The 16,797-nt window shown below is 43.3% G+C and overlaps 1 protein-coding gene across 1 annotated transcript in view; it reads right to left on the bottom strand.

The window, feature by feature from the left end:
• TOP1 (DNA topoisomerase I) overlaps positions 1-16,797 on the bottom strand; it is a 67,002-nt gene that overhangs the window by 14,481 nt on the left and 35,724 nt on the right. The window contains exons 4-9 of the mRNA XM_035548020.1: positions 11,331-11,457; positions 10,669-10,724; positions 7,878-7,973; positions 6,527-6,602; positions 5,408-5,505; positions 1,470-1,585 (exon numbers count right to left, since the gene is read on the bottom strand). Coding sequence (XP_035403913.1) covers positions 1,470-1,585; positions 5,408-5,505; positions 6,527-6,602; positions 7,878-7,973; positions 10,669-10,724; positions 11,331-11,457 — 569 coding nt within the window. The remainder of the gene's footprint in view (positions 1-1,469; positions 1,586-5,407; positions 5,506-6,526; positions 6,603-7,877; positions 7,974-10,668; positions 10,725-11,330; positions 11,458-16,797) is intronic.

Below are 16,797 nucleotides of genomic sequence, written 5' to 3'. Positions count from 1 at the left end.
ACAATAGCCCCGCAGTTGTGTTGGATGAAATCAGGGCCAGTCTCGCTGCAGTGCAATCACCAGGCAAGGGAGGGATTCCTCCAGTGAGCTCTGGCAGCTGGCTGGCCAGCCACAGTGTGATTATTGGACTCTACAAATCATCCTAGGATAATCTTGAAATTAGACAATGCCTTGTAAGCACAGACAGCGGTCTCAGCAGCTGCTGTGTAACTCAGCCATCTGATGCCCTTCCCCCCCGGTTTCTCAGGGAAGATGTATGCGATTGCTTTGTTTGCCAGGATCCATCCCCGCCCCTAATTTTTGAGCCTATTGATCAATTCTTGCCATGACAAAGACAGAGGTTGCAACAAATCCCTGCATTTCCAGGAGGTTTTGTGAAATAGGTGGCAAGATAGAAGCTCATTGCTGCCTGCACGAAAGGGATAATTATAGCATAATTCGCCCCTCTTCTTCTCTAGACAGCAGGAGAGATCATATATATTCTTCAGTAGAGGGAGAAAAATATTTCCAACCTTGCTACAACTTCTTATCAAGCCCTAAGACAGCTAGAGGAAAATAGGCATCCTTGATCATTGTGCTGTTTGCTTAGAGATGGTCTTCAATAGGATGCAGTATGTTTATTTCACTACCTTGTTGCTGAAAGTGAGTGCCGCCTATTTCTCAGTATTTTAATATGCGTCACGTCACATGAAAATATCACATTGCTTCTGGAAGAGTTCCACGCACAGATGTCCCCTTCGCCAAAAACTACATTTTCATCCACTCAAATGCCTCCCACTTAATTTAATCCTGGGCTAATTTGATCCTTCATTTAACATGATCACAGAACTAGAAGGAAATACACGGGTCATCAAGTCCAGTCTCCATCAGGCACCACATCATATAATCCTATCCACATGAGCCTCTAACAACCAGTCAGCCCAGCGGATTAGAACCCCACATCAATTAGTTCTCCGACGCACAATAGCAGCTAAATGGGAGCATGACATACACTGGAGGGCTACAGTCTTGAGATCAGGCTGATCTCATGCATTCCTGCAAGATCCTAATCGTTTGTAACAAAACTATCTAGTTTTGTTCCATTGACGCCACTGAATGATCACAAAACTAATTACAGATTATGGAAATTTCAATTCATAATGTTGAGGAACACAAAGCAAGCCTGAAGATGACCAGTGACGAAGTAGCTCTAATTATATACTGTACTGGTTACACAATGCTACTCTTGGGCATAAGACCCCCTCTCACATTATTAATGAGGCTGACAGATTTACCACAACAGAATGGGAACAAGTTCATCTCCGTGTCAATTCAGCAGGCTGTTCCCTTTACTTCTACAGACCCGTCCTTTTCTAAGCTGTTGAAGAACTTCTCTTAAACTAACCACTGAAACAAATCCACCTCCTCATCTCCTCAGAAGATTGCAACAATGCCCTGAGAATGCAAGCTGGAATTGCAGATTAACTCACCATCATAGTAGAATTTGACATTCTCAGGCAGAGGTTCATATGGCGGAGCAAACACAGGACCTTTATGCTCTAGGAACTTCCACTTAATTCCTTCAGGGTAGCGCTCTTCTTCCCACCTTCAAGAGAAACATACGAACCAGTATAATTAAGTTCCTAGTCTTCATTTTATTGTTATGTTGGTGTAAGAGTATGCTACAGAAAATTAGAAAGCAGTCATTACTGTGCCAGACACTGGCCAAGAACAAATATTCACACTTTTTTTTTTTTTTTTTTAAACAAAAGGCCTCAAATAGTCCTCACCTGCCACTTGCTCCTCCTTTCACAAAGACACAGATGAAAAAGCTTAGAACTTGAGAAAATGAAGAATTCAGTCTCGTAAAGCATCAAGGATCATGCCAAATTATAGTCAGCTGTGATCTAACATCAGGTCCAGGATGCCTGCTCAGCAAAGCCAAACAACTGTAGTATATTACGCAGCTGCTTTCAGATGTGGACAAGTATCCCATTAAGGGCAGAGATAAAGAAACAGATGTTCCTTTACGACCTAAATGAGAACAAACCTGCTTGGACAAGACTAAAACCTGCTTTGTCATTTTAAATTCATTGAAATTCTTTGGGTACGAAGAAGTGTTCTTGAAGAAAAGCAGAGTAGCAAAGAAAAAAGCAAACTTGCCTTGGAGCACCTCTATAAAAAGTGTTTTGTAAATGACACATCAAGCTTCTCGACACAGCAAGGTAGGCGCCACCAATCCCGTGTTCCAGCTGAACAAACTCACAGGGTCAGCAATTCCTCTACACGGGACAGGAGTCCCACCAGGCCCGCTTCCACCCCCAGCTCCTGGTGTCCCGTGCCCAAGCCACTGATTCCATACTCCTTCCCCTCTCCGCTTCTTCCACAATTACCCGAACATTCCTGCTCCATACAGCTGGCACAGGATCCCCTGCTGAGAAAAGCTGTTTTACCTTAGTGATCAATCAACTGGAAGACCATTAACCTGTCACAGTGCTCAGTCTTTGAGTTACCCAGACCACTCTGTTGAGCAGCCACGACGATACAAGAAGTTTAAACTTCCCCCTTGTGCCAGCCCTATGGAGTAGTTTCCTTCTCAGCTGCTGCTGCACCCAGAAGAAATGCACACGTACTGCAGTGCATCTCAGGAAGCGTGACGCACAATTAAATACTTCATTCCTAATGAGACGTCATGGCCACTGTACAGAAGATGAGCATTGTTCGGAGAAAAGAGCTTCTGCTAGAAATTACTCAAAATGCTTCAGCAGTCCCTGTACGTCGGTAATTTAGGAAGAATAACAATTGTATGAGATGGTATTTTACTCTAGCTAGAAAGGCACCACCTTTGACTGAAGCACTAGACCTGATTTTTTTCTTTAGGTAAGGTAATTCTAAGGTAATTAGATAGCTGAAGCATACTACGCCTGTTGGGAGGGCTATAAGGAAACATGAGATCCATACGGTGGTTTCTAAACCCACAACTACCAGAAAGTTTGCCACAAAGAGATCACAAATCATTTTCAGCCCCAACTCCACCTTCCTAAACCTCGTACGTAAACATCAAGACAAAAGACAGAAGTGAGCCTCCTGAGTTCAGCCCTTTTTTTGGTCCTCATTTGGTTTTAAACAATAAAAAAACCTGCCTGTGGTAGCTCTTGATCCTAGAGCAACGTTCTGCAAATGTTTTGGCAGGAGCAAGGAGAATGGTATCTGTCAGGAAAACCACCTTACTAATTTCAGCAGAAACTGTGCCAATCAGTCACACAGGCTCCTTATTTAAACCTCGCACCAAATCCACGAATGCCAGGGTGACTCAGGAAGGTAGTTTAGGACTGGTTTTCATTTGGAATGAAAACAGAAAATTCTGACAAAAACCAGAATGTACCTCAGGGATATGTTATTTCAAGGTAATTAACTTATTGTAACGCAAGGTGGGAGAAGTGCTCGTAAGGTGTGCTTCTGGATCTCATATTTCACGCTGACAGGGTGTGAAAACGACCTCTAAGAAAGATCTCCACGTGGTGATGAACAATGCCAATGCCTTGGGAACGGCTAGCATCAAGCATCCATGTAAGTGAGGATGAAAATGATCAAGGCAGCAAGCGCTTGAGGAAGCAGCCAAAAAAAGATATCAGACTTTCAGAAAATTGGCTCAGATGGAACATAAAATGCCCTTAAGAGATGCAATTGAAGTGCAGATGAAACCCTGTCCAGCAGACATGCTATACAAAGCCGCAGATGGATGACACGAACCATCAGCAGAAGGATGCAGTTACCTACTGCCAGGTTTTGCAAAACGTGCTTTCAAAGGCAGTTTTCCCCTCAACAGTAAGCACAAATCTCAGAGCTTAACACATCTACCTGGAATTGTGCTGCCGAGGCAGATGAGGGGAGAATTGTAAGGCTTTCCAGTACAGCTCTGCTGTTGAAGGATACAGACTACAATAAAAGGGAGCTGTGGTATTAGTTATAGTAAAGTCAGACAGAACCAGCAAGGAGAGCTGACACAAAGTCAAAAAAGACAGATCATTAGGCTTAAAGAGACCCTTGGTGGCTTTCTCTCACTTCAAGTTCCTTCAATGTCAAAGCACATTGAAAATGTGCTGTCAGAGGGACCGAGAAAAAGCAGACTGCTAAGAAAAAAAAAATCAGAACAGTTACAGGGAAAGGCCTGAAAACTAAATTTCGGAGAGAAGACAAGTACGAAAAAATACTCAAGTGCTGATGTTCTATTTGAGGAAGCTGTAGCAATCAAAGGAATATGCAGACTATGAACACTGCAGAAGATTTTTTTTTTAAAGGTGAATCAATAATAGAAACAATAGGGGTGCGTGCGTGTGCGTGTGTACACATGTAAAAGACTGAGCCTGAAAGGATTTAAGGGAATGCCTTTGCAATCCTCTGACACCACAGATCTATTTAGAACTGCCAAACGATCTGAGGAAAGAAAAAGCTCATGGAAACATCTTCTCCAAAAGGTCATAAAAACACATTACAGAAGACTACAGGAGTGCAGAAAACACATACGCTTTTGAAAACCACATACACAGTAAATCTAGGGAAGTACTAAGGTCTGAACTTCAAAACACACAAGTAATAACGTCAAAACACACAAGTTCCTCAAATCTAGCATTAACAATAGATTATATTACTATGGATAGTTTAAAAAAATCTAGCATCTTTCTCATAGAGAACTACTGATGCAGCGTAGGACTGTCTTCCACACAAACCATGAAGTTCAGATCTATTAGAAAAGGCTCTAAAAATTTAAGTGCCAAATAAAACAACGTCAGTTAGTGATTTTACTTTAGGATCATGAACAAGAAAGCACTTTCCATTCAAAGCTTATTTTGAAAATTCATTTTCCAAATAGCCCAAGCTTAACTGGTCGCTTGACCAGCGTTTATTCTTGTGCCTGAGACAGGACCGGTTTTGAGAGGCACACACTTGACATCCAACTCAAATAGCAGAGTGGACACTCAATGTTGTAGCCTTATACAACACAGAGAAGACCTACTAAAATAAAGCTACATCAGAACCATATCAGCTAATACATTTGCACACATTTATAACATTCCTGCTGATAGCCCAAGCTCACAAGCTTTCATATTGCTTTGAAGAGTGTCAGTAAGGGCCAGGTTCTGGGCACAAGAACATCAGTAGCTAATCGTTATGGGTACCCTCTCTGTTCTACAGATAGAAACATTTTTTGTCTTTGGTATAGCAAAGAAGGGATTTTCACTTCTACTTGAGAGGATGAACATCCTCAATGAGAAGTTTATTTAAAGCTTACCGGAAAGTAAGCCAATTATTCAGAACAAATCCTCATGAATCAACAAAAAGTCAGATGTGCTTACTCAGTCAGCATGGGAGGTAACAGGGAAAGTGCAGGTGCAGAGGGTAGCAGACATCATCAATACATAGTTACCATTTCCATTTTTGCTCCTCTTCTTTTTTCGGCTTCTTTCTCTTGTCTGCTTCAGGAACTTTCTTATCTTTGCTCTTAGCTTTCTTTGCTTTGCTGTCCTGTAAAATGAGTAAGAAGCTGTTAGAACAAGCTACCACATTCCGCTCCTTCCTCTTCTCCCAGGAAAAGATGCTTTAAAACTAAACAACCGTCTCTTGGGATGCATTAGTTTGGCCACACACAACTGAATTACCACGGCCTCAATACCTAAGTGTGCTCTTAGACCATCTTCTTAAGTCAAAGTCTACTGATGGCCCCACTTCAAAGTTTTAAGCCAAATTATTTTGCTATAGAAGTGGGGCATGTTAAGTGCACAAAGCCAGTTATTGTGCCTCACCTGATAAGCAGCAAGTCTGGGCCGCAGTAACATGATTGCTCAGTTATAGGAACACCCTCCTGGGCCTGCATTAGTTGTATCTACTCCGGCAAATGCTACAAAGCACAGCTGTAGCTCTGTAAGGTGGCTTCGGGGAATGTATGGTATACGTTCACTATAGAGACACTTCTATTAAAAACTAGAGAATAAACCATGCTACCAGAGGCTGCTTGCAACATGTGCTTCACAAGGGTGTCTTTGCTAGATGCAGCAACACAGAGCTTTAGTCTCAAATTATGGCTAACATCTCAATGCCAACTCCCTTTCCTAATTTCCATCCTAGGCTTCATCTAAAAGCTTTAAGTGTCTTTCTAGCAGCTAATCTAGGTTTTATCTCCTCTGCTTCTGAACTGTGCTACATCATTTGTGCAACTACCAAATATTGTTAATAAGGCTCCTCTACCCTCTGCAAGCTTCTTAACAGAAAGACTGAACTGCCAAGAACAGGCCGTGAGTTCACATTCCAGAGGCATCTTCTCCATCTCTCGTTTTACGTGTAGGAGAGAAACGTCTCCTGACTTTATCCATTATGGCACAGACAAGTTAATTCGCACCATCAGAGTGGATCTACCACATGCAGCTTTGTCCCAGGACTGGTCCCTGCCTTTTTTCCCTTGAATCAGATTCCCCCTGCTCTACATAATTCAACACCAAATTGTCAGTCTTGCTTTTCTTGCAAGAAACAAGCTTGTCTTCTGCATTACCTCTTCTTCCTCTTGTTTCCTTTTCTTTGCTTTCTTTATGTCTTCTGTTTTGATTTTCTTGGGTTTGTACTCAGCACTGTAAGAACAGAGACTAGCTGATGAAAATAATCAACTTTTGAGTATAAAAATAAAATCATACACATACAAAACTTGTGTGCAAGTTCATACTATTACTGGCATATTTCATCTCTAAAGAACATAATTTTGTGCCCTGCTCTCTCAGAAGGCTGAATAATCCCTATCCAGGAGAACAGCCTACAGAAAACAAACAAACATGGGCTGTTGCTGCAAATAATTGTCCAGAAGTTTCAGACTGCTGAAGCAAAAATCTTCCTTGAGGAAGAACCCATTCAAGAGCATTAGCAGCCACCCAGTGATTGCATGGGATCGGATAAATCAGCAAAAGCTTAGTGGCATGTTCCCCTCCAACCCGCTGCCCCTCTTCTAGTCATCAGTCTGGGATCTGCCCACAAGGCCCAATTTTTGCATCCCCCACTAGTCTGAACAATAGCAAAATTGACTGCTGGCAAATTCTTAATCTTTCCATTGCAGGCACAAGATGGGAGGTCATGAAAACTTAACAGAAGGCAGCAAATGATTACACAAAAGAAAAGATGTCACACCCGTCTCTCTTGGAAACTGAGAACTACCACATAGGAACAGAATGCTGCCTTGGTTAAACTCCTCCAACCCTTTAACTCGAGACCTCTAACAAGGTCACACCATCTGAAAGTTGGACATACATGGATGGTGACAGATCACAGCACGATGGAGCTGCACTTTTATTTTACTGGGTGGGCTATTATACATCAAACATCATGTGTATTTTTCTTTCGATTTAGACAAACCCTCAGCATAACCCACAACATACTAAGAACTTTTTAAAAGGGAATCATGTCAAGCAGTGCATGCAAACCTCCTCCCTACCCTGAACAGGCTGACTGCATTTTCTTCCTCTTGAGCAGTTGTTTCCTCATCCAACAGAAACCACTGCAGCCACTTAGCTAGCATTAATACCTCACTTGTTCAGGTTTAGGCTTTACAGTCTTCATCACTGTCTTTTCCCCATTTACCTTCTGCGTGTTTTTTTCTTTATTATTATTTACCAACACTGCAGTAATTTCCAACACTATCTGCAGAAGCAGATAATGGTATTTTTCCATAGACAGCACAAATACTACCCTTGCCCTGCTCATAGAACTTCTCACAGCACAAGGCAACTGGTCTCAGATCTTCAGTCCCACATCTGAACCAGCACATGCTGAATATCTGATATCCTACCTGCTCCCTTAGTGTTCTGCTTTGAAAACTAAAGGCAAGCATTCAAGTCACCAGTACCCAGGCCACTTACTCATCATCTTCTCGAGGTCTCTTCAGTGGTTTGGAGTCCTCTTTAGGAGAAGCATAAAATCCATCATCATCTGGTTCATCTTTAATACGTGGCGGACTACAAAAAGAAATAAAGGTGGTTCTAAACTTCAAACAGCAAGATTCATAGCAACCAGCACCACCTCAGTTTAAGAAATGATAATCTGCAAAAAAGACACGTCCTTCCAGTTCTGGTCTGGGTTGCCTTCCTCAGACCCCAAACACCTGAGGTGCATTGTTCTCTGAACTTCCACAGACAGCACAAGGAAAAAGCCTTTCAGCATCTACACATTTGCTATTTCTCAAGCAACGCAGAGATCAAGTTCAACAAACAGCTTGGATTTCATTGTTTCTTTGAGATTCTGAGGAAAAACAACTGCAGCACTTCTAAAACAAAACTGAAATCCATGCATGTGTGTAGTCACATAGGGACGTTACGTAGTTTCAGCTCAATATCCTTACTGAGCCTGATAAAAGTAAAAGATTGTCAAGTAAGCAGAGACTTGAAAGCTATTCTCCTGAATGTTTTGCCAACTAAATATTGAGGCATATGAAAAGCAGAGAAGGAAACAAAGATCTGGCAAAGGTAAATTGATTAGTCTATTTTCACTATCCAAACTGCGGGAAGCAAACAATCCTGTTCCTCTCAAACCACAAATATTAAATTAGGCTCAACGCTTTCAGCCATAATGTCCCCCAGACACCAGTAATAGCAGAAAAATACGGTATGAGTGGGTAGAGAGACTCTCTCTTTAAACATGCTCATTATTTCTAGATTTCACAGAAGCATTTCACTTATCTTCATAAATAAAAAGACATCGCAAAGAGCCCAAAATTACATTTTGAAGCACTTAGTGATACTCTACTCAGGTACAAAAAGTAACAGTGCCATCTTGGGCTTTCCTATTCATATTCAATCCAAAATTTCTGTATCAAATTGACTCAGTTTCCAAGTCAACACACACGTTCTGCGATTGGGTGGGGTGGGAGAAAAAAAAGCAGCATTTTGCTTTGTAGATCACAGACAGCAAGAGACATTCTGGAGTCTTATTTTAGCTGGTAATGTGTCCATGAGGCAGAACAAGACAGTTTGCTCTTTCACAGCTGTAAAGCCACTGCAGTGCTGGCAGATGCAACTCAGAGCAAACAGATACGTGCTACTGTAAGAAGCCATTTCTGCGGCATCACATATGATCAACTAAGACACGAGTCTGCAGCACGCAGACAGTTGCAAAACATCTATGGTAAAAGAGATTTGTCCCATTTGTTTTCTCTTCCAGGCAGAAACCTAGTAGTACTGCTTATTAAGCTGTTAGGAATTTTATCTATTTTAATACTGAAACGTTTCCCAATGTTTTGCAATAGTGGGAAATAAAGCATGAAAATATTAAAAGAAAGGAGCTGTATGAGCAAGCTGAACCTTGACTTGCATTGTTCCCGAGGTTGTAATATTGCTCATGCTACCAAGTCTTAAAGAAGAAAATCAAAACCATCTGAACTTGTAAAAGAACATTTCAGCAGGAGAATAATTGCTCTTAGCCAGATCTTGGCCTTCAAGAAGGCACAATAGTGATGATTCCTCCGGGCTTTTTTTTTTTTTTTTAAACACAGAAAACACTCAGACCAAAAGAAGGCCCAGTTACTTTGACGTGAGAACATCCAATGTCCCTGACAAGGCTAGCACATGCATGAAATTCTGCCAAATGGTAGAGGTCAGAAAGCATTATAAAAATAGTCTACACCATAAACCACCTAAACATCATTGCTTTATTTCCAGAGTATCCTCCAAAAGGCCTGGAGAGGGCGCCTCTTTCCTGTGCCAAGCATAACTACAGAGTCTGCATTTTTAAACAGGAGTAAGAAAATGAAACGGGTGAGGGCACATTCAAAATGTGGAAAGAATCACTAACAGGCACTGGCTAGACAGATGCCTTCTCCCAAACTCTCTGCATCCACAGAACATGGTGAGACAAGAAGGTTTTTTTTAATTACTGGTTTTCTAAGTGGACTCAGAAATGGGTACGATTGAAAACACATCCTGAAAACAGATATGGACACACACAGACACACCTATCACACCCGATACATCTCCAATATGTCAGTGGACCAGATGCACCACCTTAAAAATGTCTAAATTCAGCCACTGGTTAAGTGGCAGATATTAGCTGGTCAAATATTAAGAAAAAATATTTTGCTAACAATTGCTCACTTCAGGATTTTGATAAAGCTATTCAGTGATGACTGATCCAACACCTAAGTCCAGAAGTTCTATAAGTAGGAGGAATTTAGCAGACATTAGAATTTTTCTGAAGGTACCTCATTTTACATAACCATTTCCCTTACCTGGAAAGGCTTTAGCCTCTAGTCACTCACATGAAAGACACTCAAAGGCAATCTGGACTGCCTTTACAAGGTCCCATCTCCAAAAGACTACTCGCAGGGTTCAAGTACCCATTTTTACAACTACAACAGAGGTGCTTTCAAGTCCAACTATCAATTTTTCCATGGTTCAATCTGTTCTGAGCAGAAATCAACTATTTGATACTTGGACAAAGCCAGCAAGTGCAGGCAGACACCAGGTGTTCAACAGCTTCATCTCTAGTTACTAAGTCAGTGGATCAATTACCAGTTCCCTCAGACGGGAAGGATATATCATCTGAAGGGGTCAAAAGCATTCACAATTTTTTCCCCAAGACCATGTGAGAGTAGTCAAAACTGAGCAACTAAAAAGCCAAAAATGCTACTTTTTTCAGATCATAGACCTTATTTCTTACCTGGAGAAACCATTTTCCTTTTCCTTCTTTATCTTTATATCGCCAGAAGATTTCATCTGAAAAACAAGAGAAACAGGAGCTGATTAGCACTGCCCAGAGCACCTTGTTTTTCCAACATATACCACAGGCAGGATACTTAATTTGCTGAAGGAACCAAAGGGTACCTTTATCCCCTGCAGTCCTGAGAACAACATGACGCACCAAGGAGCCAACATTTTCTGTAAGTACTAGTTGATTCGGTATTTTCTGGCCCTTGACTCCCAGCTATGGAAGGAACTGAAGTGTATAATCAGTCCAACATTCAGTGCTTGTCTGTTTGTCCTCATACAGAAGGAATGAGATTAACAAGATTTTTTCTTCCTTCCTTGTCTCTGAATTTAAGCTTGGCAAAGTGAAAAATATTAACATGGAAAAATGTAAAACAAGCAGACGCAGCTCCACTGAGGAACTGTTTCCATTCCCAATACCTGCAGATAAAGCCCTTGTATCTTCTCATCTAGCACTCCACAAAACACATCTCTCTCTAGTCATCAGTGTTGGGATACCCCTCTCCAGGTTAATAAAAACTCTGAGGCATAAGCCACATGCACCCCACTGAATTTTCACCATTCAGCAGTATAAACCAGAACCATCCTCTCATCTGTCCCACAGGAGACACCTACCTTCTCTTCCTTTCTCTTCTCCTTGTCTTTATCTTTGTGTTTGTCTTTGTGTTTCTCTGAGCTGCCATCTTTGTGTTTGGTTTTCTCCTTGTCTTTGTGTTTCTTTTCCGAGGAATCTTTGTGCTCACTGCAAGACAAGAGTGTATGTTTGGGGACACTCGAAGCAATGTAACCAATACACTGAACCCCCAATGGTAAAAAGAGAGCCCACATCATTACCAACCCCAAAACATCAGTGATAGCCTGAACAGGAAGATCCAACCCAGCCTCCTGCTACATGTCTTCCATTTTCCTCAGGAGGAAGAGGAACGCGCTGCAAAACCACAGCCACCACTTCCCATCAGGAAAACCCCGTCGGCCTGGACTGCCAATGAAATCCACAACTGCTACGCTTAAAGCAGTACAATGCTTCAGGTTGAATTCCCACCGTCTCTGCTTTTCTTCTTTACGTCCACATAAAAGGTCACTGCAATAGAGCTGTCCATCCTGTCAATGCCCATGTGAGCTTTTGTTCCGACAACAAGTTTAACAGCCCTCATCTCTGGAACCAAGAGAAAATCGCTGATCTCTACTGTTCTCAAACAGATGGGAAAACCAGAGCGAACAGGATATGCGGTGTCCTTGTGTTTATGCAAAGTCAAACAGAAAAGGCAGGAATAACGCCGCAGTCCTCACCCGGAGCTGTTTCAGCAGCTGGGCCCCAGAAGCACCGCGGCAGTCCCCTGGCTCTGCAGGCCGGGACGGGGATGGGCACCCACCAGAGGAGCCTCCAAGGCCGTCTGCTCTGCTACAGCTCAGCCTGACATTACAGCACTGCATGCCTAATGCCCCAAGTCGGAAAAGAGGAAAAAGATACCCCCAAGGAAAATAAAATTGAGGTACTTTTTAAATTCAGTTTCACCCCTTTTTGATTTCTGAGACGTTTGGGTAAATTTAGATCGCATTTTCCAACGTTCCCCCTCAACCAGAAAGCAAGCTAGGAAACACCCCTGCTTACAAATGAAAATGAGTTTCTTGTGGAATGACTGGTTGGAGCCAGAAAACGAGGAAATGCTCTCACCATACTCACGGTACAAATTGTAAGGACCGAGCACGTGGCTTAGTCGCGCTGCTGTAGAAGCCAAACAAGAAGCCTGTCAATTCAGTGTGCCTCCAATACACACCCATATATATGGCTGGGGGCACTCCGGCATCACAGCGGGCTCAAGCAAGCCACAGGCACAGTGGAAATTGGGCTCTCTTCTGCTGGGCGTGGTTAGGCACCAAGCCCGCTGCCTTCCTCACGCTGGCAGTTCACACTCCTCCTCACACGTGCATCTGACAGCACGCTCCATCCCTGCTGCTCTCTGGGACACTCTGCTTCTCCTTCAGAAGACGCAATTTAATGCGAAGCTGTACCAGAAGCAGGCAGCTTTGGTTATTTCAACACTGAAGTGAAGCCCAAACCAACCTGGGAGAATACAGCCCTGGAAAACAGCGAGCCTGGAATGCCAGGGGGAGGTTTAAAGAAGACATAGGCTTCAAGTGTTGTTTCTATAAAAAAAAAAAACAGACTGCAGGAGGCTTGGATGTTTGATGCCTACAGAAAGCAAGCAGCATGTTAACCAGCTCCCTTAACGTTTGCGTGTGACTAAGAGGAAGGCAACCAGTCACAAACACGTCAACCCACACCCAGCCGCAGTGTAAAGTCCAGCGAGGTTCAGAACCTCACGTAACACCAGCACAAATGGCCCTGAACCTACGAAAGGTTTCAATTATTCAAGCTTAGGGTGGCGCATACTCCAATAAATATACGCTGGCCTTCCAAACCCAAGTGGATAAAGTAAGAAAACTAATCTCTAGAGGAAATCAGTACATTCATATACTGTGTTGCATCAAAAGAGACCAGTAGGAAGAGAAACCAGTTTCATTTTTAACTCTCTAGCAACTTCTCTTTATGCTACATATAAAACCAAAGTGAAATGCCTAAACATTAAAAGGCCACTGGCACTCTAGAAATTCTTGCAGACAGACGCACAGCACCACATGTTGGCTGTGAGTGAAGGTTCAACAACTGCAGACTATTCTTACCCAGCAGATCGTGTTGTGTACACGGTGTCATCAAGACATGCAAGTACATACAGAACATCCCGACACTGAACCTCAGAAATCCAGGAGATGCCTGCTACTCTCGCTCAGATTAGACGTTCCAGTTTCTTTATCCTGTTTATTCATCGGTATCTCAGACTCGAGATACCCATTTTGTTCTTCCTTTGCTTCAACTAGATTCACTGAGCAACTGAAAGCACAAAACCCCATGGGTGTTAGCAATCTTTTTTAAACTCAGAAGTCTGGAAATTCTGACCTGACACCTTGTTCTGTTATCTGCATACAAGACTGGCACCTCGTTCACCAAAGATTAAAGTATTTCAATTAGAAACGTGTACCATCATACAGAGGAAAAACAAAAACAAAGAAACACAGGGCTTAGATCCATCTTGCTTTTGACACTTTATTGTTCTTATTTGGTATTTAAATTCTACTTGCAATAACATGTTCTACTCTGTCAACAGTTTGCATCTCCAAAGCACAGTATCCACTGCCATCAATGGGGTTAGCTCTCTAGGGTACAGCTCATGACTGTGCCTGTTGCTTGGGAATTTGGAATAGAAAGATTATTATTATTTTTTTTAAAAGGTAAGTTTTCAGAAGCACCATACTCATTCTCACTGGCAGCCAAAAGCACTAGCTTTCAGTGTGCTGAGTAGAGCCCAGGAAGTACACAAAATGTGACTAAAAGCAGATTAATAGATGGCAATCTACACCTGCAAAGCTAAAACTGAAAAAGGCAGAAAATCCCATTGGCCTAGAAAAGCAGTGACAGTCTTTACGTGTGCTGAATGCTTACACGCTACTGCGGGAAGAAAAAAGTGCTAAAAACTTTTGGTTGCTTCAGTAGAAACCTGAATGATGTCCCTGTTGAGAGGGCCACCATCACGGCCACCACTGAAAAGCAGTATGCAGTCTAAAGCTAACATTTACCATCACTGGAGTCAGAAGCAAGATGGCTGGATTCCTGATTCAGTCTGTCCTCTTTTTTTTTTTTTTTTCTTTTCTTAAATAAATCACAAGACCATCCTTCCTCTTTGCTTTGCAGCAAGCACTGAAGCAGATTTCTCACTGAAGCAACACGGGCTCAGATAACCCAAGATAAGTCAGTCTCTGGTTTCGCTCCGCAGCTTCGTTTTCAAAACAAAAGCGTTGGTGGCCAGACCTGAGGCCCTGGTTTTTGGCCCCGGTATGCGGCTGGAAGAAATTCCCCAGGTGACACGAAGAGATGAAGGCATGTGCTACTCTTCCCTGGGAGCGCCTGAAATCTGCGTCTCTTGATAAAGCTCGTTTGGGAACACGCTGACAACAAAGTCACCAACCAACAATCCTAAAAAAAATAAGTTATTTTTCTCCAAAAGCAAAGCAAGTTTGTCACATACCAACTTCAGCCAGCAAGCTGAGCAGCTTTGGTCTTTCAGTTAGCTAAGACACTTATGCGAGCCTCCAGGGGAACACAATTTAACCACCACGCTAATCTCGAAAGAAAAGAGAAGGCAACAGGATGCCATCCTTACCCTAAAGTAGAGGCTTCAGCCTTCCATCAGAAAGCTATTTCCAGACATCCTCAAAGCTATTATTAGGAGGGATTGGGAACAATTTAAAGATCCGAAGTCTGTCTTCCTTGCCAATTCAAAATCGGAGGAAAAAACTCACTTTTCTTTAAAAGCAAACAAACAGAACAACTGAACAAGAAGGGCTTGATACCACTGGCACCCAGATGTTTTTTATCCTGAATCCCTGTCTCAGAGCACTGCGGATCCTTTGCTGCACATACCTTTCTGCCAACAAACCAGCTTCGAGTCACTGAGGTAGGACGGCAAAACCCCCAGAAGACAGGCAATTTCACTGCAAGTGAGCCTGACGAGAGGACAACCGGCGACAACGCACTTGTTCACACGCTGGTTTAGAAATGCCCAGCCTCGCCGGCAACACCAGACCTTCCTTTGCACCCCGGCCATTACAACTGAAGCACCGCAACAGCACTCCAAGTTCTGCACCTCTGGCAGTGCTTAATGCTGCCAATCTGCTCCACTCATCGTTTTTAACGTAAAGTACAAGCGAGTAGGATACCGTAACACCACCATGGTGCAGGCAGAACCAGGGATTGCACCACCCAGGGACATCCCATGGCACTGGCGTAGGTCAGACAAAGGGCGGACAAGTAGCAGTGCATCTCCTAGCGCACTGCAGCCTTTTTGCTAGCATGCTGCCTCAGAGTTTTAGCGTGAGCAAGGGCATTGGAAGGCCCTGGAGCTTTCAGGATGACGTGCCCAAGGCAATAAACCTAACAGAAGCGACCCTCTCCCCTGCAAGTACAGCTGCGGTGCCCGGCGAGGATGCCCGCGGGAAGGCAGGAGAGGGAGGGAGAGCAGGCACCTGGCAGCAGCTGCTTCGGCTGCGACCACTTGGGCAAGCCGCGAGTGGAAAGCGCTTCCAAAGAGCGGCAGATGTGCCGCTCACAGCTTCCTTCTCCGAACTACAACAGCTTCGCCGTAATTCAACGCTGCATTCTTCAGGTGCCATTCGTGTACGTTAATAATCCCTTCCCAGGCCCTCTTCCATTCCAGCTTCAGAATCACAAGCTGGGAAGGGTGCTTTATCTAAAGCGTCTCTTATTTCTCCTCTCTCATTTTCTCAGCTGTAATTAGCTTGTGACTGAGAAGCTGCTACCAGCAAGCAGCAGAGCCTGCCGCGAGCAGAGCTCCGCTTGCCTCCTCGCTAACTGCTGCAGCACAACTGAAGCGTAAAATAAAAGGAAGCTGTGACTTTAGCTAAATCTGAAAACACAAAGGGACAAAGCCTACGTCACGCGGCCCGTGTCTCCTTTGACGTAGCATGGTACTAATGGAAAAATGGGCTCACGTGCAGACTAACGCATACCAAAGACTGGCTGGCTGTGCGGGGAGAGTTTCAGGAACAGGAGGCACCCCAGCAAAGGACAAGTTTTCAGCTGCCTTGCAGTGTTTAGCGCTCGCTGCTAGAGAGCTGTCGTATGGTATTACAGGGTATGAGCACGTGAGCCTCGATGGTTCTGCTGGGATTTCAGCAATATGGTAAAAATCTGAAGCCATTTTTTCCCAGAGTTGGAGTCTTTCCTTCGGTGCTCACAGATAAGAGATCAAGCTTTCAGCAAGGGGAACGAGATAAAAAGCTGCATTAATCAATAGGTGATAAAAATACTCGGAAGTCAAACACTCCCAGCACACTGTGATGAGGATCAGGCAGAGCAAGTACTTTCTACGCCTGTGCTAGAAAATCAGGTACACCATTAAATGAAAAAGCAGAAATTTTTGCTACTAGAAGGGATCACGTTAGAAAGCTAATGGAGGTCAACTGTGCACTCAAGAGCGGGAGAAAAACCAAAGCACCCACACCA

This window comes from Cygnus atratus, chromosome 16 (genome assembly GCF_013377495.2).
Source record: "Cygnus atratus isolate AKBS03 ecotype Queensland, Australia chromosome 16, CAtr_DNAZoo_HiC_assembly, whole genome shotgun sequence".
Taxonomy (NCBI): domain Eukaryota; kingdom Metazoa; phylum Chordata; class Aves; order Anseriformes; family Anatidae; genus Cygnus; species Cygnus atratus.
The sequence above is the reverse complement of the archived record's forward strand: the minus strand, read 5'-3'. Positions and strand labels throughout refer to the sequence as shown.